Source organism: Mchenga conophoros, linkage group LG22 (assembly GCF_057382185.1).
Source record: "Mchenga conophoros isolate Kocher_MC1m ecotype Shallow Benthic linkage group LG22, M_conophoros_male_GT1.1, whole genome shotgun sequence".
NCBI lineage: Eukaryota > Metazoa > Chordata > Actinopteri > Cichliformes > Cichlidae > Mchenga > Mchenga conophoros.
The window spans coordinates 2,837,706-2,862,420 of record NC_140546.1 but is presented as its reverse complement, the minus strand read 5'-3'; the positions used below and the strand labels follow the sequence as shown (position 1 = coordinate 2,862,420).

The 24,715-nt window shown below is 41.4% G+C and overlaps 1 protein-coding gene across 9 annotated transcripts in view; it reads left to right on the top strand.

Annotated features, from left to right (window-relative positions):
• The window catches only part of col14a1b (collagen, type XIV, alpha 1b), a 160,559-nt gene that overhangs the window by 79,496 nt on the left and 56,348 nt on the right, over positions 1-24,715 (top strand). For all 9 annotated transcript variants that reach the window (XM_085261530.1, XM_085261528.1, XM_085261524.1 and 6 more), the window contains 5 exons: positions 113-157; positions 1,366-1,511; positions 10,151-10,280; positions 17,966-18,088; positions 19,069-19,218. In XM_085261530.1, coding sequence (XP_085117656.1) covers positions 113-157; positions 1,366-1,511; positions 10,151-10,280; positions 17,966-18,088; positions 19,069-19,218 — 594 coding nt within the window. The remainder of the gene's footprint in view (positions 1-112; positions 158-1,365; positions 1,512-10,150; positions 10,281-17,965; positions 18,089-19,068; positions 19,219-24,715) is intronic.

Here is a 24,715-nt window from a genome sequence, read left to right as displayed (position 1 = left end):
CTGATTTTATTCTGTAAACCGCTCAGAGGAATCAGACATCAAAGGATCCTTTAAACTTTCTGAATTAATGGATCAGTCGCATCAGTGACATGTTTCTGCATTTGATTTTCAGCTGAAAAAACAACCACCATTGCCACAACAACCACCACCGTAGCAGGTAATTAATCCCGGGATGAATTTGGATCTTTTTTCTCTTCTCTCCATCGTCTGTGTTTTACTTCATCCTTCATCAACTCTGTCATCCTAAGACTTTCATTTCTCACTTGGCTTCTTTTCCACCAACGTGTTGCTGAGGTTTAATGTAACGAAACGCACTGAGGCAGCGTTTGTGGTCCTGTGCTGATGAAGAACATGGGTAATAGATGCCTTTGAACTGTTGGTGTGTTTTTATCAGCTCTAACTAGCATGAAACGAGGGATCTTCATCAATCAGCAGCCCTGTAAGTGCATGTGGAACGGCAGACTAACGAGTGCTCATGGGAATTCTTTAGGCAACAGAAATCTTCCAGGATCTGTCGAATAATGACTCAGAATTTCCAGAAACTCTGGCAGTTTTCATTTCTCCACGCAGTACGTGTGCCTGAAGATCAATGTTTTTTTTTTTTTACTGTAGTAACCAATTAGCTTTTAAATGTGAAACACATATTTTCCATGAATTTGAAATTTTCCAGACTAAATAAGAAAAACCAAACTGTTACCTGTGGGTGCAGTTTGGATCCAGTGCAGTTACTCAGTATCGATTATTTAGTCAGATTGACAGAGTAAAGCTGCAGATATGAAGTAAATGTCTGGTTCTTTCTAGCCTGGCACAGGACAGAGACACGTAAATGCAAACCAGCCGAAGTCGTCTCAGTTTGGATTTCGGAAAGCAAGAAATCTCGACAGGATGGAGAGCAGTTATTGTCTTTTAGAAATCAGAGAAATAAAGAAAAAAGATAAAGATCATAATATTAGGACTCATGTGAGAACACTCTTTGTGGTTTTGTGTTGAAATGGCAGCACTGGGAAAAAAGTTTCCAAAAATTCGAGCGTGTAAGTGACGCTATAAATGCTGATGTTATAAGATCAAAATTCTGAAACGGTAAATCAGATAAGAAGTTTGCTCCTCCTGTTTCACTGATAGCGTCTGTAAACCTGTTTCTATATTATCAGAGGGAGGGTGCGTTGTTCCGATATGTTCTCCGAAGGAACGTTTCGATATTCCGAAGACACTGATGTGATATGAAAATCTGAGCAAATTAAATGCCAGAATGATGACATTTTGATACCATCGCTTTCTGTGATAGGCTGTGACAGCTTCATGCTTCACTGAGTTAATCTTTGAGTCACTGATCTGCAGCCAGAGTTTCTCTGTCCAACCCTTCAGCTCCTCGGTACGGGGTGAGAAGCATGAAGATCGATGAAGAAACTACGTTCAGCATGCGGGTGTCCTGGCAGCCCGTCGACCCCAGAAATGCTCGACATTATCGACTGAGCTACATCAGTGCGAGGGGAGACCGAGCAGCAGAGACGGTAAGACAGAGAGAGACACTTCATTTCATAATAATTACCTCCAGGTCTGATGCTCATTTGAACGGTCTTCAGCAATGCCTGCTTTTCATTCCCAGCATCAACACTCAGCAACACTATCTTAGCCTATAGGAGCCGCACATTAATAAAGTCAACAAACAATCAGCCCCAGCACACAAACACCACCTAAAAACAACAGGGAACTGACAGTGATGTGTTTTCCATGCTGATAGAGCCTTCCCCTCTCATTTAAAATAAATGGAAATCCCTTGTGGCAGCCATCACGACCACATCACCAATTTGCAGAAGTTTAATTTGCAGAACATTTCCAGCCGTAAACTTTACTAAGTCACGTTTGTGTGATTTCTTTGAATACTCTTCAAATTTTATGCTCTGAAAGTCAAACTCCTACAAATTCATACAATGGAACAGACAAAAGAGCATCAGTCTTCAACAGGAGGAGGGTGGGAGATTATTGATGAAGACAATGGCAGGCCCTCAGATTAGAAGTCCTCCTTGGAGAGAAAGTCAGTGCTACTGAAGTTGATGGCAGGCCTTCAGAGTCTAGTTAAGGGGCAGAGACGAGAGCAGGAAGAGGATAATGATGATGAAAACAGTGGCAGGCCTTCAAAGAGTTTTTCTTTTTTTCAGTAAGGTAGAGAGAGCCTGGCAGCTTCTGCAGTAATGAGCAGAGAGAGAAGGCTTTTATAGAAAACAACACTCGTGCAAAAATATGCCACAGGCGTGCGTGACAATACATCAATAATGGGGTACAATCGTGGCCCCGCGTGCCGAAAATGTCCAAAGGGAGCCAAATATTATTTTTAATAACGAAATATGAAAGTTCGCTCACAGGTTCTGGCTCCGGGTCTCTACCTTAACCCCGGAAACTGTGACTTTTATTGCCAGAACTTGCTTTCATGCCTACAAAGTGACTCATGCAACCCGTCAGGATGTTGGACCAACACTGAGCACAGGCTCAAAATCCCAGCTTGGTTTTTGTCCAGTTCCACTTAAATGGCAATTTAATCAAAGGGGGAAAAGGGCATTGATGCTTTCTGCACTCCTGCCACACAGGAAGGACGCAGGAGCTGGATGGTGCAGAAAAACCTCTCGACACTGTGATTTTACCAACAACACGTGCATGTGGGAAACCTGAATGTGGAATATTCCAGGGGAGGGGGTGTGCTTTAAAAGATAGTTGTCCTCAGTAATCAGGGTCAAACTTCACGGTTCCTGCTCAACTAAGACGTCTGTCTGGTTCTCGGTGATGAGGAGAGTTTTGACTAAAAGTCCCCGTTAGAAGGCAGACATGTCATGTTTACAGTGTGATTAGTTTTCATGATAAAAGCTGCTTTGAATCCTAATTAAAGACAAACTCCCAGATTTCCTGTCTTTAAACTCTGCTCACACACACACACACACACACACACCTTTACATGCATCACAAAGACTTTTTTCTTTTTCATGCTCTCATTGTTTTCTTTCACATTTGTGCAAATCACATTTATTCTGTAATAATTGTCTCTTTGGTGTTAATAAATGTAGAGCATGGCTTCCAAGGTTCTTTGTAATCCTAAGTGGTCGGGTGTTCCCTTTGCCAGGTTAACGCGTGTCAAATATCTCCAGAACCGTCTCATCTTCCTGTGACTTTTGACTTCACTGGTGTGTGTTGTTGTGTGCTGGTTGTGCTGCCACCGCACCAGAGGCCCACTCTGGACACAGGTCCCGCTTCAGCCTTTTCATCCTGACAATAAAGAGCCACCAGCTGCTCGCACCGGCGGCTTGTTAAATGAGATCTCTTATCAAAGCACGAACAGCTGTGGCCTCTGTTTGGCAATCCGGTCAGGTTATGAATCACCAAGTGCTGCGCTCAATAGCTACTATTTAGATGTCTATCTGCTGTGGGGGGAGAAAAAAACACCTGCTTTGTTCAAAGTTTCACTCTGTGGTTCTCGGCTGCCAAAGCAGGGCAACGCGCCACCGAAGGAGCGCGTCTCATTCACGTGTTATTGATATGTGGCTCATCCCACTTCATCTTCACTGGTGGAATCTTGTCCTAAAGAGCTAACGTGTAGTCAGCATGTTAGATCTGCAGCAGCAACAAATCATATTATATGTAATTAAATTGTGGACATTAGTGGTTTTGTAACACGATTACAGAACGCTCTGCATCACAGGAACACGCAGCAAAGAAAAGCCAGAAATCAGACTTCCTTGGCCTTTTTGCAACTTTTGAATTATTTACATTATTTAATTATCGAGTGGTTATGTCTTAGTTTTTGTCCTGTTCTTCTCTGGCTGATAGAAATATCTGCATTTCCATTGTTATCGTCAAATTTTGACCTCCTGGGCAGAAGCATGAAGCCAGCACAGAGGTATTAAGAAGCCAGCTGTCCTTCAGACGGACTCCACAAGTCAGTCTGTCCCCAGTGCCTCCCACATCAAAATGCCCAATTTCCTGACACGGGGAACTGTAGGCAATCAGCTCGCCTCCTCTGACTGAAGCCACTGAGTCTGTTGGTGCCTTATGAAGCTTTTTTCATCTGACAAACACTGTGTGGCCTGCTGTCAGATACAGACATCAGGGAGTGAAATGCTAGCGTGTTATTAGTCTGTTACTTAGCTGTAATTAGCAGGTATGATTGTGTTTGTGGTGCACCTGTGCAGTCTGACGGGAACATTTCCAATCCGGACTTTTTGGGTTACAACCTCTAACCTGGTCTGGTTCTTTCTTGCTAGACTTGTACTAGAAAATTAATGCACGAATAAATGAAACATTTCTCAGTGCTTAGGTCTCTACAAGCTTATGAATCTAGAAGTTAATGGTTCGGTTCATTCAGATGGCTGTGTCACTGCCGTACCAGATGATGGTGTCTACACCGTAGCCATGGCGTGACTCAACTCTGAAGCCATCTGTCCACAGGCAGCTGTGATGCTCAACTCATTGAAGCACCATTATGTCCCTGTGCCGCTTCATTCAGCGTCCAATAAACCAAAGCTGCCGGGCATCAAGAGCAATTCCACCGTGTGCAGGGTTCTGGCTCTCGCTGCTCGGGAGCAGATTCTTGTTCCAGGAGGTTAAAAACTGGGGATTAAAAAGTTTAAGGGATCTTTTTCTTAAAAAACTGTAACTGTCTGTGTGTGACACTCACAGCTATTAGAAAATAATCAATAAATACAGTGTTTTGCACTAAAGCTTTAATTTCTGATCTTTGAGCCATGTCTCAATTGCCGGTTTTAGCTAATGGAAGCCATTTAGGTTTAAGCACCATAAGTGTGGTTTCATGAGGGAGAAATCCAAACTGTGATCTTTGGCATCATTCAGCAGAAATGTCTGTCCCCTAACTCCTCATTTAGTGTGTCTGATCCACTTCCAGTTCTCTATCTATTTGTTTTTTGTTAATGTTAGGTCTATTTCTGATATTTAACAGTAAGTGTCTTTTATATATATATATATATATATATATATATTATTTTTCTTTTTTCTTTTTTTTTTTTTCTCCAAAGTCACAAATCCTCCAGGATTTGTGCGTCCAGCAGCTACCAGCTGTCAATAAACTGAAGGCTTCTTATGACTTGACCTGAGCTCAAAGTCCTCATCTAAGATTAAAGGTGTTTCTTCTTTAACATCGTCAGTGATGTCGACCACTACTGCAAAGCTAGGCATGTTAACACCAGAGTTTATGAGCATTTTTCCCCAAGTGGCCACTAAAGGAACTGCAGGTATGGATAGTTTTTTTTTCTCAGCTTCAGTTTTCAGCCCCTGGAGGTTCCCGCTTGGTTGGCAACATAAGGGATGCGTCCCCACTTGGATCTAGGGCGACTATTTGGATTTATCATAAAAATGATTTAAACAAGATTACTGACAGTTCAACATTATTCATTAGTTTTGTCACACTGACTGGCTGTGGTGTGTTTATGTATTTATTAGGGGTGCAACACGTTCGATACAGTGCTTTCGGTTCGGTACGCATATGTATCGAACAATACAAAATTTTTTATTTATTTTATCAACTTTTCTTCTGACGATGCTGTCTGTGTTGAGCGCTCGTTGCAACATGGCAACAGCTTCAACGCTACCCGAAATTGAACCTCCCCCACCCTCATTCAGATCTGGCCTTTGGACCTATTTTGATTTTCATGTGACGTATGACCCTGAAGGTAAGCGCGTCATGGACAAAAGTAAAACAGTATGTCGGATGTGCCACAATGCTCAATTGGTGGGAACTACTGCGTTAGCGTAGTTAGCTTGTTAAGGTGTTGACGCCGTCCAGCCCCACGCACGGGGCGATCCACGGTAACTCGTTAACGGAGATTTGCCGCGTTATGGCGTTAATGTCGTTTTAACGAGATTAACGCTGACAGCACTAGTGGGAACACAACGAATATGACTGCACGTTTACTCCGACATCATCCTCGTGCAAAGACAAGTGGAAGCAGACAAAAACACATGCTACAAATTTTACCCGAGTCATTTAGACAGCCGTTAGCACAGGATTCTCCTTATGGGGACCTGATATGTTTAATACGCTGCTGAGAATATAGCCCAGAAGAAGCGTATAGTAGAGCTTTTATTTTGAAAGAGCCATTTCTCTGTAATAAACTCTTTTCCAAAGATGAGTGATTTCTCCATCAGATAGATGAATTTATTTTTATTACTTTGTTGTTTCAGCAACATTACATTTAAAAACTGTACTTTTGAGTTAAAATATATATTTATAATTTTAATAAATGACAAATTAAAAAGGCATGAACATTTTTTTGTATCGAAAAAATATCGAACTGTGACACCAACGTATCGAACCGAACCGTGAATTTTGTGTATCGTTGCACCCCTAGTATTTATGTATTTATATTTCGGTTTTAGGTCAATAATTGTTCTGTAATCTCAATATTGACCAAAATATTCTTCGTAGTAGTCTTTCTGATTTTTTTTGTTGGTTCCAGTTGTTCTGGTCTGAAGTCTTGTTTCTGCTTTGGCGTTTTGTCTGTACAGCTCTTCTTGTGTCATCGCACTCTGACTCTGTCAGCTGTGTGTTTGACTGTCTACCCTGCAGTTTACCTTTAAGCCTGGTTGTTCCAGCGAAGGTGGATCAAACTTAATATTCCAGACCTGCGTGGAGCCTCTGTCAAAACAAGATTGTGTTTCTGGATCACATAAATACTTTATGAGACCGCGTTTGCATTTACAAAGAGGTTGGAGTAAAAAAGGGAGTGCAGCTGGAGGTGGTTTATTCCAACTGTGTGACACTGTGACAGTTTAGAGACTTGCTGCCTTTTTCATCAGGCTGGGCTGAAATTGATTTGTTAAGGCCCACAGTGCTGCTCTGACTGACACGTATAAGAATTTCTTTCTGTTTTTTTAGAAAGTGGAAGTTTTGCGAATGGAGTCGGGCCAGACTCTACATGCTCAGAATGCAAACTGGCCCAGCAGACAGACAGCAGAGAGAGCTCAACCTTTAAAGATTTCTCCTACGCACAATACAACAATAGCTCTGGTTACCTGGAGCGAGATGAGCTCTGTGTTCAATCATATGTAAAATACAAACATTTCCCTTCACAGAGCCACTTAGAGCATTCACAGCATGCTTTATGCAGATCAAATAACAGACGAGTGTTTCTTAACTGTATCATAAGGCTCGGCTGATATAATATGTTCAGTTTACTGAGAGAAGATTTGGCTTCTTTCTAACCAATAGAATGTGAGGAGCCACTTGAATTTGTCAAGATTTTCTTTTATTATGTTGCCACAACCAGACGACGCCATCCTTTTCAGTTTGCTCCAATTGGATTTTGTTGGAAATTACTGTCATCATACATAAAATATATATATGTGTATCATAGAGTTTAATAACAGAAGGGGGAAGAGTGTGGAAGAGAAGGTGATACTTTAAGATGAGCGGAGGGGAAATGAGCCAGAGGTTTTGGAGAATAAAAACAAAGAGAGCTCCACTGGGTTTTGGATTCAAAGAACAAAAACAAAAATAAATAATATAAGTCACCATATAAGTATAATTTATGAACAGCAGATGTGGTGAGACAAACAACAGCAGAGAAATCGAGTGAAGCAGAGATGAAGAGCGAGGAAAGATGTCCACGGGGTAAAGAAGGAGATTAGATTGTCTTCAGTGTGAGATGTGGAGCAGGGAAATTATTTTACTGCTATTGTTAAATAATTGTCATCATTACCATTGCATTAATAATATAATCTGGAGTTTATATTGCATTCAGGGGTTAAACAGTGTCTCTTTCAGAAAGACTGAGTTGCAGGCTGACAGGAAGTTGTATGCAGAAGTGAAAGCAGGAAGTTATTTTGAGCAGCAGGCTAAGACGAGGCTTTAACAATGTAACAGATAGCTTTAAGAAGGCTTTAAGGTTTTATGCACACAGGTATTAAATTAACTTTGTATTCCAGGTGCAGTTATAACTATTTTATACATATTGCATATCTGTGCTTATTTGAGTTGATGTTCAGGTTCTTTAAAGGTCTTAAGCTTCATCTAGTGAGAGTGTCTAGATGATCCATGCTGAGGGAAAACTAGAACATAGAAGGAATTGCAATACATGCTTACAAAACACTTATATATCAGATCATTTTATATTAAGGTTTTAGTAGAGGTTCTTGGTTAAAACATTTATTTAGTAGAAGACATACACATAGTCTCAGTGAGCTTCTGGTCTGGTAAAAGGTCAGAAGTGCAACAGGTGAATTGAGAAAGAGCATTTGAGGACGAGACACAGACAGTAGGTGAAGAGGTGACACAAAGAGCATGTGAGGTCGTGACACACACACACATAGAGTTAAATTTATTTAGAGGAGAGATTACTCATGTCTGGTTGTAACTGCAAAAGTGTCTCAGTAAAAGAGGAACCGTTCCTTGTTGTCTCGGCAAGAAAGAGGAACAAGACAAGAACTGAAAGGTAGACAGGAAGGGCTAGCCATGAAGATAGAAGATGATCTTCTGGGTTAAAAGTCTGATCTATGTATAAAATGTATCTGTGACGCATGAAGGGGCGTCAGTAAATCAAACCCTGATGCTATAAAATATCTGTTCATGCTTTGATTAAGTCGAGGACTACTGGCTGTCTGCGTACAGAGTGTCTTCCCACACGTGTGTTCATTAAAATCATTGTTGGACCAAGATCCTCTGGACCATGGGTGGTGTGTACTCTCCTTCCTCAACTTTGAACCTTAACAGAGATCATCAGTTTTAATAAAAGACTAAGCTCGCCCACAGGTGAGGAGGACACCTGGACACAATTAACCTCTGCAGCAATTTGAAACCTCGCAGTCCACTGCAGCCACTCTCCCTCCTTCACCTCTATTAAAAAGGCTAATGCTATTTTTTTGCTAGCTCGTGCTTTAGAAATCTTAATTCTCTTTGTTAACTCATTTTTAAATCCGCCCTTGTTAGACTCTAAATCCATGGCTCAGAGGAAGCCAACACATGAGACAGGAGTTCAAAGAATGGAAAATAAAAAATGATAATAAAATATTAACAATAAAAAATACACAAAGCACAAAAAAGGGAGACGGGAGTCAGAGAGACCAACAAACCCAGCGGTGAGCTGTTGGACTGAAGATCAAGCGAAAAAGAAACAAAAACTGGTTTGATTTTAATTAAAAAAAACAAATGAATTTGATTTAATTTTAAACACATATGACCTGCTAATGTAAACACAGTAAAGTTATAATGAAATTAGTCAATTACAGTTAAAAAGTCTCCCATGGAAACTTGTTCCTGTCACAAAACCTGCAACATTATCATTTGACCTTCAGATCAGACTTTGAAGGAGAGGTCAGAGGTCAAATGTGACATGATCATTTAAATCTATATGGTACTTCCTAAATGTTGACAATAAACACAACATGTTATGTCAGTTTTCGACCAATAAATCTTCAGGTTGACCTTGATGACCTCAGTGGACGAAGCTGTGATGAATTGTTAACGCGGCTCCTCGACGTCCCTGCAGCGTTTTATCATAATTCATTCAAAAGTTTTCAGAGTGCGTTTAAAGACTGAATGCAGATACAGAAATGCTACCAAAAACATCAACAAACAGAGGGAAGAATGCAGAATGCTTGAAGACGTTCTCAGTCGCAGTCTGTCACCTCGATCATGCTGTGAAGGAAGAGGGAGGGTAATGAGAATGATCAAAGAAACAATCATTTAGACGCAAACGTATCTCTGCATGTGGACACAAATTATAATCAAATCACTGAAGACATGCACAAGTTTTTTGGGTTTGCAGAAATTTTTTTTTAAAGCAAACTCGAGGTCCTGTTAAATCGAGAAACCTCGGCAGTCACGTTATCCTGCTGTTACATCTGATCTACATGAAGTGATCCTGCAGTGAGCGTATGTGGTGCAACATGATTAAGAAGCAGCTACAAAAGTCCACACGTTTAATATTACAAAGCAAAACTGGACGATGAGCTGTGGAAACTATCGAGATTAGAAACAAGAAAACGTCAGAGTGCAGTTTCTCTGTTTGACTGGCAGCTGAACTTTGGGAGGTGAAATGTCACATCAGTGCAGAGAGACTGAGGATGGGGAAATGTCTAAATGTTAAAGTCAAACATTAACGGCTTTGCTTGTCTTTCAAAACTGTCCTGACTGGTCTTTCTGTGCTTACAGAGAACAGTGCCCACTGGTCAGAACAGCCTGGTTCTGCAGCCTCTGCTGTCAGGCACAGAGTACAAAGTCTCCATCACTCCTGTTTACCCCGAGGGAGACGGACCGGCAGCCGCCGCGACGGGACGGACGCGTGAGTCATATTGATGCTGAGTTCGCTTGACTTTTGTTTCTTTCACTTTCTTTTCTTCACTCTCTGCTCTTTTTAAGTCGTCTGCAGTATCGTGTTTTATCATTAACCTGTGATCAGGACCTCAGAGCAGAGCTGGAGTTCCACTTGACACCAACTTATCTGCTGTCTAACACAAGCATACAAATTAGACCAGGAAACAGCGATACAAGAAGAAAGACTTTTTTTGATGCATCTCTGCATCTCTACGCTGTTTACAGGATGGATGGTTTGGTTTACAGGAAGTCCTGCTCTAACGTTTGAGTCTGGAGAACAAATCCCAGCACATGCTCCTCCCCTCAGCCTGGCTCTGATCAGGTTTCTTCCTTCCCACTGTCACCAAGTGCTTGCTCATAGGGAATTGTTTGATTGTTGGGGTTTTCTCTGCACTGTTGTGGGGTCTTTGCTGTACAATATGAAGCACCGTGTGGTGACTGCTGTTGTGATTTGACTGTCAGTTTGAGACACAGACTTTTGAAGGACAGCAGCAAGTGGTCAGACGTGAAGAATAACCACACTGGAAAACAAATATGTAACCTAGAAGGGACAGAACATTGTGGAACCTCTTAATATCATTTAGCTCTTTGAGTGTTCAGTCAAAAAGAGCTGTATCATCATTATTATTGTTGTTATTATTAGAACCAGTCCATTTACCATTTTATTCTTTCTTTTTTATGCTTATTTATTCATTCAGCAAGTTATTTGTATCATATCTGATCTTCTAAGCCAGTTGTACTCACATTTGTTCAGCTTCTTGTGTCTAAAAATACTGGCATAGTGTAGAAAAAGAAGAAACACATGGAGGAGAAACTTCATGTTGTCCTCCCAGCTGACTGTAGGAGTAGTTTGTTATAGCTGGACAAATAACCCCGGCTGGGGTTTGAAAGTAGAGCTGAGAAGCTGCTGTGGATCAGAGTGCCACACTTGTGACCCTCCGACACTCTCTGGCATCTTTGCGCTCTGATCTCCGGCACAGTCCTGCTGCTGTAGACAGACTAAAGTATTATTGGATTTGTGCCGGGAAAATCTTGTCATGACAGAGCAGACAGGAAGAAGGATGAAAGTGAACAAAGGCAAGAACGGGATGAAGAAAGGTGAAGGTGCTTGTTTTCCACGATGATCTCTTCCCTGTTGATCTGATAGAGGTTGATTTCTACATTCAGTGGCAGTTTTCAGGATTCCTCTTTCACCCTCTGTTTATTTATCGTTATTATTCCTTTTTGTCCTCTTTGAAAAGTGGAAACATCTCAAGCGAAAACTAACAGAGAAATGCCCTCAAAATCTGTGGATGTTATGTTGTGAGTATGACAGTGGCAGGATATGCTTCGAATATTAAATGATTAAATATGTGAAGCTAAAGTGAATCCAGAGTAAAGGCAACAAAGCACGTGTTCGACTAGCCTGTGTCATCCTGACTTTAAAGTTTCTTTGCCACCACAGATTAAAAAGATGAGCTCTGCAGAAGACCGTCTGTCCTCACTGTGCCATCACGTTTTGTTGTTGTTGTTTTAGGACCTGGTTTCATTTTTAGTTTCTCTTTCTTTTGGTTGGTTATGTTTACATGTATCATGGTTTGGATAAAGATACATCATTTGAAGAATAGTCAGTAGTTGGGGTACGATGCCGTCTTTGGTGTATGAACAGCTCTCAGGATTATGTTGCTTCCTTCAAGTCGTGCTGTTGCTGCTCCTGGTGGCTCCTGGATCTCCAGTGTGGTGAATGTTGACCTCGTGCTCCAGTCTCCATTTAGCTCGGTCCCGACTCTCCAGTTTAATAACACAGAAGGCTTTTCACTGCGGGCCAGCAAAGCTGTTGCACACTTCAACAATGGCCAGGCTTTAAAAAATAAATGGCTCAGTGGTATAAATCACACAGAAAACAAAGAAGGACAGAAAATGTGTTGTCCTGTACATCTGCTGTCCATCTCAGCATGTTATAATATTACACTAAGTTTCAGTATATAATGATTTAATTATGCCAACAGATAACTCATTGAAGAAAGCCATATGTATTCATAAAATCATAATCATACGTCTCTTTTAACAAACAATCAGTTCAGCATAATTCAAACCAAGTACATGAAGCAAAGTTTGGATCTGAAAGGCCAAAAAGATTCTGGGAGATAGAAAATCCTCCAATCCTGGAGGTGTTGAGGGTCAGCGAGGACCAGGAGACAGGCCAGAACAAAGCAGCGCTGTGGTTTGCAATTAAAAGATAGTGGAAATGTCAATGTCATGTTCACAACCACAAGGGTGCAAAAAAGTGAGCATTTTCAGGATCAAACGTGGAAACGACTTCACTGATTGGGAAAAGTTTGCTAATGGGACCCATAACGAGGTGCTGGTGTCTCGGGTGTTTGTGCCTCCTGAGAGGGAGAATCTGTTGTGGGTGAGTTGAGGATGAGAGATGCATTTCTGCCCACAGCGGCTGTCGCTTTCTTAAAGTCTCATTACTGTGAAACAAACACAACAATTTAAGCCGAGCAGCAAAGTGTTCGCCATTCATCTTGTTCAGGACGCTCAAGAAAATGTTGCCGGAAGCTGAATGATTGAGGGGGCGTTTTTCTTCCTGCCAACACGGGCAAAGAGAGGGTCCAATTATATTGTAAAGTTTAAATCACTGCACAAGATAAAACGTTGATTGATTTGATGAAATATGTAACAAGATAGAAAAGTCTCTGTCAGTGCTAGATTCAAAATACTGGAGCCGAACCTTTATTTGAAATTAGGTGTGCGCTTCCAGTTTTGCTTTTCGTTGCAACTTTGCCTTCATTAACAAGTATTTAGATGAAAAATAGGAAGACGTACTTTCTCCCTAACCCAACCCCGGAGATCTCTGCAGCTCATTACACCTGAGACAGTTTCCCAGGAAGGAAAAGAGACGGCGGCCGCTCAGTGCTCAGCATCCATTTGCTTTACTGTGGAGCTGAAGACAGAAATATGCGGGAAGCATCTTTTCCTCTTTTGTTAAATATGACAGAGCGCCGCTGCGAGTGCAGCAGAGGCTAATGATTTTCTCTGCCGCCAAGTGCATTACAGAACAAACACTCCACTTTTAGCGTGGAGGAAACTCTAAATTTAAGTCGTTCATCTTTCCGCTCCGTCCCATCATGTCTCCCCCGTGCGACGCGTTACACACATTAGCAGACGCTAACGACGTTCTCCGCTTTTTAAGCGACGAGCCTGCGACACCCGCTGATGATGAATGGCTCCTGTTAGGTAGTGAGGGATGAGACGATCACCTGGGGAAGAATGACGGGGATTGCAGAGAGAGAGGAGGGGGGATGATTGCGTTTTTTAAGGTGGAGATAGATGATGTGACAAACGGCGCCCGTGTAATCTTGGGATTTGAACCTATGAGGGATGGGGCGAACGCCGAGGGAGGCATGACAGGGAATGCAGAGAGGATGATTGGGTTTTTAGCCCCAAACTGAAGATAGATAATGTGGCAGAAGAGGCAGATTAAGCTGCGTTTGATCCACTGAAGGATGGGCCAATCAGAGAGAGACGTGGGGGGTAATACAGAGAGGGCGGCGGGGAAACAAATATAATGTGATAGAAAAGTCACTACCAACTTGATGGCAAAGAGATTTAAGACCGAGAATTAGAAGATAATTGACTTTCATAGCCTCGGTGTGGAATATGTTGTGACGAGGAATGAATGAGGAATGAATTTAAGAGACAGCAGGGTGTTTTAATTTGTGCGATTTGGATTTTGAAGCAGCTTCGAATCTGTAAGAAGCACTAAAAAGCAAAGATTGTAAAGCAGCAGAATCACAGTCTGCAGTTCATTTTATTTGGAAAAATACCTTCAGACTAGAAGAGTCCTGCTTATCTTTTCAAACGAGGTGGTTTCAGGTCTTCTCATTAACAGAACATCACACAGTGTTGTTTTGTCAGAAGCTGCTGACATCACAGAGAAGCGGACGTGTTTACTGTGGCGGCGATGCGGCGGTCTAAGCATTCGCAGCCTGTTAAACATCAACGCTGGTGCAGGATGCCTGCACTGACTGAGCCTCCCACAGCAACTTAGCTGATTTCAAACACAGCCAGACAACAGTGTGTTTGTCAGGTGACGAGTAAAGTTGGTAATTCCAGCATGATTCTCTTTTTCTGTAACATCATTTAGTCAACAGTTGATGACCAGTCAGATAGAACCACGCTTTTAAAGATGACACCTTCAAAAGGTGCTTCATTTTGAACCAGTGCTGGTCCCTCGGTGCTTGTTACCCTTCCTGTTGGCTCGTGTGGCTGTTGGAGAAAAAGAAGCAGACAGTTACTCCTGTAGCACCGTGGACGAGTGGTTTCTCCAGAACGCTGCAGCCCACAGTCTGCATCACAGAGTTTGTCTCTCCTCAAAAAGATTAAGTCAGTGGCTCGTGACGCTGTTAGGAGCCATCTGTAAACATCTGGGTAGTTCAAGTAAACATGCATTTAAATTTGAAAAAATAACAACACTCAAGCAAAAATAGATGTTTTTAGTGCTTTAATATTTCGATTTACTTTGAAAAATGGGACAGAGTCAGGTTTATCCCCGTGTGACAGCCTGGAAACGTCTGGGAACCGAGGAGAGACGTTTCTGGACTGGAGAGGAATGTTGTCCCGTTGTTGGCTGATAGAAAATTCTAGTTCTTCAACATTTTAGAGTTGTGTTCATAAAAGTTTTTGTTTGATGCTCCAAATGTTTCAGTTGGGCATTGGCTTGCTGAGAAATGCAAAGTCTCCCCTGGATGTTGCTCTGAAACCTGAGCACGCCTTTCAGCACTGATGGTGCTTTTCCAGATGTTCAAGCTGCCACTTCCATAGACATCCATGCGTTCCTTTGCCATCAAACATGCAAACTTCAGAACAGAAATAAAGAGCTTTCCACTTTGTCCCAGTCCAAAAAGAAGGAGGTGGTGTTTCTGGGTCATGTTTCCATACAGCTTCTTCATGTGACCGAGCTTTAACCTGCAGTGATGCCGTGGTTTCCATGACAGAATCATGCCAGTTTGTAAAGGAGCCCCAAAGTCACGTAGACTGATTTTTGCTGTTTCCTGCAGACAGAGATTCCTTCAGATTCCAAAAACAGTTTCTTTACTCTCTCCGTCTCTCAGCTGTTTTTGAGATTTTCTGCTGTCATCCGATTAAAACTGATCTAATATTTAAAAATATTGTTGATCTCTGAGTTCTGTGTTGGAGGGTGAATCAAATATAGATTTATGAGATTTATACACGATTGCATTCTGCTTTTGCTGACTTTTCCACAGTTTTTTCAGAATTGGGTTTGTAATTAGATCATTTTCCTCGTTTTCTAACCGAGACTCAAGAATAACATTTTGCTGCTCAATTAAATTGTTGGCTGTTGTCTTGGAAGACTTAATGCTCTGCTGTGTAAAAATGCTTTAATTTCCCACAGGAACTAAAAAAGTGGGCAGCAGCTTGGGGACTTGATGTCATCTCAACAACTGTTAGATGATAGATGCACAGAGTACAATGGAGGAACCAGTACGACGTCTGCATGCAGAATTAGTACCTTAGCTCCTCAGCACCCAAAAAAGCATTTTTTTACTCTGAAAGTTTCATTAAATCTCCAGATTCTCATTACCCTCAGGCCTGAAGGGCGAAGACATAGTGGGAGGAAATGCAGACGGAGTTCAGAGGATGATGGTAATTTTCTCAGGACCAGGAAGGGCACAGTGAAAATAGATAATACGACCGAAGAGGCGGGTATAACAGAGGGATTTGAACATATGAGGGTGCAGCAGATACCGGCGGTGTGGGGGGAGTACGGCTTTCTTGCAGAGAGCATGATTAGCTTTTTAATGGTGAACGGCCGGGAAGGTGAAGAGGGAAAATGAGGCAGAAGAGCCGGCATAATTTGGAGGGTTCAGTTGCAGTAATGGTGAGACGGCTGCAGCTCAGGGAGAGTGATGGGAGGTTTTTAGCATTTCAAATGTGCAACTCAACAGCCAGCAGATTCACTCTGGGATTTCCACCTGAAAAGTCTCACAGCTTCCCATTAACCACGGCGATCTGGAATCTATCACGGCTGTGGGAGAGCAGAGGAGGCTGCACGGAGGTCATAAATGTATGTGAATGTACAGACGGCTCGAAAAGCACACGTTCCTCAAAGAAAGCACTTTATTTTAAGATTCGTATTATTCCATTCGGCCATTTCAAAGGACGTGTCCCAGCTGTCGAGCCAGTGATAAGTCCTCTGGTTTTAATATCACTCTGGCAGATTAATTCGACTGTACACTCTGTAACAGTGGGGAGACTTTACTTCTCTGCTGTGCCGACAGTTGAAATTTTATTAGGCGTTATCAAACTTTTAGGCCTTTTTTGACTCGTCATTATCTTCCTTTTGCCAACTCGGCGTCTGCCCTTGCAGTTCCTCTCTGTACTTCCTGTCTCATTATTAAAGCTCATACTAATCATTCTGTACTGAGGAATATATTCAGTACTTTTGCTTCTGCTGGATTTACCTTATTTCGATTTAAACTGTGGCTTCAGTTTGTTGGTATACAGCCGACTTCTCTTCTTTCCCTTTCATGTTTTTTCTCTGTTCTCTTTGTTAATGATTTTTCTGCTTCACCATCTTTCTCTCTCACTCTGCTTTTATAGTTTTTTCCCTGTTTTGACTCCAGACACTCACACATAAAATGCCCAAATATTTGCTTATATCGATATTTGTTCCTTAACCCTTTAAGACCTACCATTAAAACCAAGTCCGCCAGAGCTTATATTATATTTTCACATGCTGTGGAGCCATTTTTGGGAGCATTTCAAGTTGATATACATCAATACGACCATTATATTTTAATAATATGTCTGCATTAAGTGCATAGTAATTACATAAATTGCAAAAAAGTGCAATAAACTACAAAAAAATTTGAAAATCATTTTTGTTTTTTTAACATATATTTCTAGTTAGAGAAATTTAAGAGGCTTATCCCTCAAAACTGTAAATACAAAAAAGTTGCACAAAATACTTTCCCACCACAGGAAATTTATTTTAAGTGTCTTCATAGTTTTATTTTTGAAATACACCAATTTTTGTACACTGCAGGAAAAACGAAAATAAATATTATCATGCAAATTTGCAAAAAAAAGCAGCATGTGCATCAAAATAAACTATTTCCAGCAGTGCAATATGAGTCCTCAGCATCCCAGAAACGACACAGGAAGTCACAAAGTCAAATATAACTTTTAAAAACACCAGTATAGGCTCATGAGGCGCTGATGGTAAAAAACTACATTTCCGCAAAATGACGTCACTTCCGGTTTCGGGCAGGTCATGGCAGACATGCGATAGTTCGCGCTGATGGATGTAGGAAGTGTTACAAACAGCTGATCGGATCGGCAAAGCTGTTTCTGTAATATTATGTTTTTGTTGCTGCAAGTGCTTTTTATGTAGTTTTTGCAAAGCTTTATGTGGAAGGAAACCGTGACCGAGGACAAGCTGATGGCATAAGATGCAAGTACAACTCCTCCGGTTTCATATGCAAAAAAAATTATTGCGCTAGCTTACTGGTTGCAGAGCTACCGGGATTTAAAAATAGTTACGCAAAACGGAGCGTGCTGCTCTGACCGGCTTTAAAGGGTTAATATTTGTTAACACTTTGCATACATATAATCTGTCTTTTCTCGTCCCTCTCTGCTTCTCAGTTCCTCTCTTAGCTCCCAGGAACCTGCGTGTCTCAGAGGAATGGTACAATCGCTTCAAGATCAGCTGGGATGTTCCACCGTCGCCCACAATGGGCTACAGGGTCATCTACCAGCCTCTAACTGGTAATTTAAACAATACCAATTATTTCTCCCTAATCTCTCTTTTAGCTCATTTCAAATATTACAGTTTAAGTCCCATCGAGTCCAGACAGTTTTAAGAAATGTTTGCAAACCATAATTCTATAATTTTGTCAATTTCATAAATATGTGGATAAAAACTAAAAGACAGAAATGCTGATGGATGGGGGCAGGCATGCTGAAGGAGTTTCTTACTGTAACAAACCACCAGGGATAAAAATGTAATCCAGTGCTGAAGTGCACATTTGAAACTGTCACTGACACTTAAAATGCCAAATTTTACCTCAGAGGAAGGATCAAAAAAGGATGTTGGTCTTACTTCCTCACCAACGCTGGAGGACTCGGACTGGTTTTTAGTACAATTACCCACACAGTGTACCGAATATGTTTGCAGTAAAATCCTTTAAATAGCTCCAAAACCACAACGTGGTCGAGAAACCGAGTTCAGTGACAGATGAGTGAAAGTGAAGGCAGACAGCTAACTGCAGCTGCTAGCATCTGAGCCGCACCACTAACCCAGTGTAAGGCTCGGAACAATTTAAAGTTTCACCCTCACGCACAGTCTTTGCATTCAGAGAAGAGACCCAAACGTTTTTTATAGAAGGCTGTTAGCATATTTTTCTGTTGTAAAGCTGAGATTTAAACTCAGCAGTCTGCGGGACTGATCTCAGGTGGAGTAAAATACCTGAGCTTTATTCAGCTGTTACCTGGTTCTCATCTCTTTTTTGTTGGGTTTTGTCAAAATAGGATTATGTTAGGAACAAATGAAAATACCCCGGACCTGCTGCACTTCTCACAGCTGTCAGTTTTAACAGTATAGAGGAATGTGAGAGGAAAACTGATATTTTATGCTGCAGCTGAAGCTAATGATGACCTCTGAAGGTGCTCCTTTGTTCTCCTTCTGCTTCACTGACCGTCTACTCATCCTTGACGTGTCTCCTCCATTATCCCACCGCACCCTGCAGCCCCTGGACAAGCCCTGGAAACCTTTGTGGGGGAGGATGTGAACACCATGCTGATCGTTAACCTGCTGAGCGGTACCGAGTACAGCGTCAAGGTCATCGCCTCCTACTCGACCGGATCCAGCGAAGCCCTGACAGGAAGGGCCAAGACCTGTAAGTTCATCATTCATTCCTTTAATTCTATAGTCCCGGTCACACTGAATTAGATACAAATGTGCTGTTTAAGAGCGTCTCTGGAAGTTATTACTGTAACAACATAACTCGGGCCCTGTTCAAAGCAGCAAATAACATTAGAGAGCTTTGTGGCCTCCAGTTAAGCTCATTAAGTGTTTCCTCGGTTTAAACCGATGCTCTTCAGCAGTCGTACAACTTTTCTAATTTAATTTTTCAAACCAATATTTCAGTCACTGGAAACTGTTCATGGATCCTTCCAACAGTTTACAGTGTAATCTCTTTTTGTAATGGAGTATGTCTCCATTTTTAATATCACGATATTTTGCAAAAAAACAATTGTTCTGAAAAACAAAGCAACACTTTTTATTTACTTCAAATCTGATTTCATCTCCATCTAATAAAACTACACCTGCAGATTGTATATATAATGTTTTTACCTGCAGCTTTATTTCATTGCCCCAAACAAATCTCTGCTTGTTGTATTTCGTCTTGAATGTTGCTTTCAACCTTTTTAAAGATTCATTTTTTGCTGACCTTCCTAAACTCCACCAGCTTTAATTAAGAACAGCTGCAGCCTCTTAGTTTATTTCATTTCAACTACAACAGGCAGTCAGACACTTCAGAGGTTGATTCCTAGATACCCGTGCGATGCTCTTAGCAGCAGTCGCAATCTAATTACAGGATATTGTCTTTAAAATTTTATTATGTTTGTCTTCACTGTAACTATAACCATGATTAAAAGAGTAGGATGAAGGATTCTTCAGCTGTTGCCTCGTAGCATCCAAAATCCGTCTCTTTTTACTCTGTTATGGATTTATAGTGTTTTACTCTTTAGATGTAAAGTAAGAGGAGCCTCGTATTAACAGACGGGGTTTGTGTTTTCATTGAAATATTTATACCTGCACCTGTTTTGAGTGCAAATTTGGTTTTTTGTTAGTTGTAATCAGAGATGGGCAGTAACGCGTTACTGTAATCCGATTACTTTTTTCAAGTAACGAGTAAAGTAAGGGATTACTATTGCAAAAACGGTAATTAGATTACCGTTACTTTCCCGTAGGAACGCTGCGTTACTGCGTTACTAAAACCATGATTTTTTTGCGAGAATGTCTCATGACAGTGACGTAAGCGAGTGCGCCGTTGGTGACAACAGCTGTGTGCAGATCAACAGTGGATCACATATCGATTGTGGGAGAGAGTATGAGCGTGCAGCGTTTAAAGCGTGGAAGTACTGACCTTACTTTGAGTTTGATTCCATAAAAAGTGACAAAAACATTAGTGTCCGCTGTGCGTGGGAAGAAAACTTCTTTTTACAGTGAAAAAAACCCCTAAACTTCCAACAAGCACCGAGTAGCTACGACGTAATGGGAAACTCACAGAGAAACTCGCGGATTCTTCCACTGACCGCGGCACACCTGCACCAGGGTAAACCTCCGCCTGCCCCACTCCTGCTTTACAGGTGAAAATAGGGCAACAGCACCGCTGAGTCTTTGACTTTATTTATTTTCTGCTGTGTTTTACTTGCATCTATTTGAAAGACTGAGTGTAAACACACAAAATATTTTATTTTATGTGCTGGAATGTGCAGAAAATAGGTTTAAATGTTAAACTAATTTCTTCCAGTCAGAGAATGTTGCAGATAATTAAATGTTTGCTTGATGCATAAAGTTAAAAGATTAAAACTAATAAAACAAGTTTTAAAAAGAGACTTTTCCATCTGATTACATTTTGTATGATGATTATGCAGAAAAAGTAGAATTGGGCTGAAAGATCTATCACTTTATCACCTCTTCAGGTTGTAAATCGTGCTTTTAAAAAGTAACTAAGTAACTAAGTAGCTAAGTAATTAATTACTTTTGGAAATAAGTAATCAGTAAAGTAACAGGATTACTTTTTTGGGGAATTAATCAGTAACTAGTTACTGATTACTTTTTTCAAGTAACTTGACCAACACTGGTTGTAATGCACTGATTTCATCAGTCCTTTCAAAAACATGTTAACTGTTTGAATGTTATATCCTATATGCTTTAATGAGGAAGAGCACTGCATCTTCCTCTTACCTAATTCTGCTTTACCTTTATAAAGTGTGATATTCTCTGTGGAGCTGCAGAAGGAGGGATATTCATGTGCGACTTGCTTTATTATTATTATTTTATCTGCAATCTTCATTTTAAATGACTTGTGAATGTGCTGAGAAGTGCATGCACTGCAGCACGTGCATTTTGGCAGCTGGTAGTGTAATTGCGACCATAAAAGCCATGAACATTAACACGCCACTCAGCTGCTTGTTAATGCAAACGTCCACGCAGCCAATCACATTGATGGTGCAGTTAGGGATGACGTGATGGAGAGATGACCTGCTGTTCAAACTGAGCGTCAGAATGAGGAAGGAATGACATTTAAGTGACTCTGAACATTTCGTTCTAGTTGGTGCCTCATGAGTTGGTCTGAGTATTTCAGAGGCTGCTGATTGGCTGGAACTGTCCTTCCCGTAACCATCTCCGGGGTTTTCAGAGGTCAGAGGAGTGAGTGCTTGAGCTGAAATGAAGGCGACAGTAACTTAAACCAGTGTTGCAACATATGCAGAAGAGCATCTCCAAATACACAACACATTGAACCTTGAAGCAGGTGGGCAGCAGCAAACAACACTGCGTGCCACACGCACATTTCTATTGCAACATTCAAATAGTACAATCAGAATCTGACACAAACATGAAAGCATGGATCCGCCTGCCTTGTGCAGGTTGTTCCTCATGGTGGTCTAAGGGTGTGGGGAATCGTTTAAACACTACACCTCTATGACCACAGTCTACCATCTTCACTGCACTCAAATGGCCTCTACAGTCACCAGATATCAATTCAACAGAGCACTTTTGGGATGTAGTGTAATGGAAGATCCTCATCATGGATGTGCCGCAACAATCCTATGATGTCAGCTTGGACCGAAATCCCTGAGAAATGTTTCCCGCCCTGGTTAATGGTAGCAAGGCGTACCTGATGTAGAGTGTATTCCACCACTGTGGTGACTAGTCCCAGTTTAACAGGTGGTATTATAAGGAGAACCTAATTATTGTATAAATAAATGCACATGTAAATGCCATATTTGTCAGTATTGATGTTTAAGGGGATTTCATGAGCCGGTTATTTAATTTTATAATTGAGCTGAAAAACTCAGCACGTGGCCCCGCCCCTCCCTGAGCCTGGTTCTGCCGGAGGTTAAAAGGGAGTTTTTCCTTCCCACTGTGGCCAAAGTGCTTGCTCACAGGGGGTCATGTGATTGTATGTATTATTCTAGGGTCTACCATACAATAAATAGCCCCTTGAGGCGACTGTATAAATATTACTGAATTGAAAAGAACCAAATATTGCAAAAGCTATGATCGGCACTGACTGGATGTGTCAGACGATCATTATTATTTTTAACTTAAACAACTACTAAAGAAACACAAGAATAACTGGTTTGTTTTAGCTTTGAAGTAAATGAACTTGACACAAATAACAAACCACTTTCATATTACCTGTGGCACTTTTTGAAAAAAGTCATTTGAAAGTCCAACCTTTTGCTCAATTTTGTATATATATATTTATTTTAATCAAATATGAGTTCAAAATCTATTTAAGAAAATAAAGATAAAAGCAACTATAAACTACAAAGTATACCTTTCCTGCACCGTGATGATTTCCCAATAGACCAGTACATCTTTGCTCTGCTTGTTCTTAATTGTTCTGTTGGCATTTTCTACCCAGGATCATTTATACACCTTGTTATTGGTTTTCTCGGCCCATTCTACCTCTTTGAGTACAAGTGAATAAACAATATCATCTAATCTAATCAGAGAGCAGTCAGACTCCTGCAGGCTCAATATCTTGATATCCATCTGACACCTTTAATGTCGACTCCACCTAATTACATCCCAGTGCTGGAATGAACTGTATGGATTTAAGTTATCTCACTTGTGATGTGGACACTTCCTGGGGCTCTGTGAGTGTGTGGCCTGGTTCAATCAATCACTTGCTTCTCAAGTACAATCATTAGAGTAGGAGCCTGGATTTTCCTCTCCTGCATGATAATTAATCACTTCAGTGCAGACTGGCCTATCGGTGAAATAGCCCTTTTTGAAAGGTCTCTGGTTTGATCTCCATGACAGCCAAAGCATCCAGTGAAAACTATGTGTCCTTTTGAAGTGTCCTTGAGCAGGACTCCGAACCTCTACCCTTTCATCCGCTCTCATTGCTCTCTGCGCGAGAGCTCTCGATACAAGTGTCAGCTAAATGCCCGAACACGCAGCTTTAAATGGAGCGTGTCACTTTGCATTGGAGCCACAGTTTCCGCTGCCTGCATGACAATTAAGCACTTCTTGGTTGACTTGAAGGACAAGTTTGGAAGGAAAACGAGGAAAGAAGAAGGGGATGAACTCTGACAAAGATGGAGAGATGGGTTGAGTCGAAAAGAGAGCAAGATGATGAGGCCAGTGGGATCCCAGGAGGTGAATGGAGCATCTGTCATATTGCTCACCAGCATGTTAATGAAGCCAATGGACCAGCAGAGCTTAGTGGGCTGATGTGTCAATGTCACGCAGAGGACGAGTATCATGGTCGTTGTGGCAAAAAGAAGAATGACACTCCAGGTTATCTGCTTACACTCGTATACCTAAAGGTTTATGAAAGAAATACCCCAGAAAAAATGTTGTATATGGCCTTTAATGCTTATTGCAAGGATGCAGCGAAAGGTTACTTGTTGTGAAATACTCAAAATTTAAGTTTTAAGTTCAAGAATTTCAAAAGTAAAGCAGTGATTTAGAAGTAAAGCATGAAACAATCAAAGCGTGTTGAAAGCCACAGAGTGGCCATACTCCGGACACATGAGGGATCACTGAGATTGTCCTTCCCTCCTGGATCGGCTGGAGCTTTCTTTAGGTGCCTTCACAGGTTTGACAAATGTCCAGCTGGGATAACCACATTCACTCAGCAACGTCTTGCTCTCCTGCTTCCCTGGCCGCTGTGTCTGTGGGGATGGTGTTCAATCTGTATTGTAGCGTCCTGATGGCGCCCAGTTTGTGCTCCAGTGGATGTAGGTTTACGGTACGCATCAGCTTTTAAATGTCCCCCACTACTGATGGAAATCTCACAGTCTAAGAAGGCTAACCTGCCACTTTTCATATCCTCCCTGATGAATTTGATGTGTCGGTCCACTGAGTTAATGTGATCCCTGAATTTTGGTCGTCCTGAGATTTGATTTTCACCCACATACCTGAACCAATGACTCAGTGGGGTTCCACTGTTTCCATGTAGAAGTTGGCCACAATGGGTGAAACTGGGGAACTCATGGCACATCCACCCGCCCACCCGTCCACCATCTCATAGTTATTCTTGTCACACAAATTGTTTTTGTGCTCTAATCAGCTGTTCAAGCCTTTTCACAGTGAAATCGAATCTTACTTTAATGAATTTACATCAAATATCAATCTACTGGTAACAA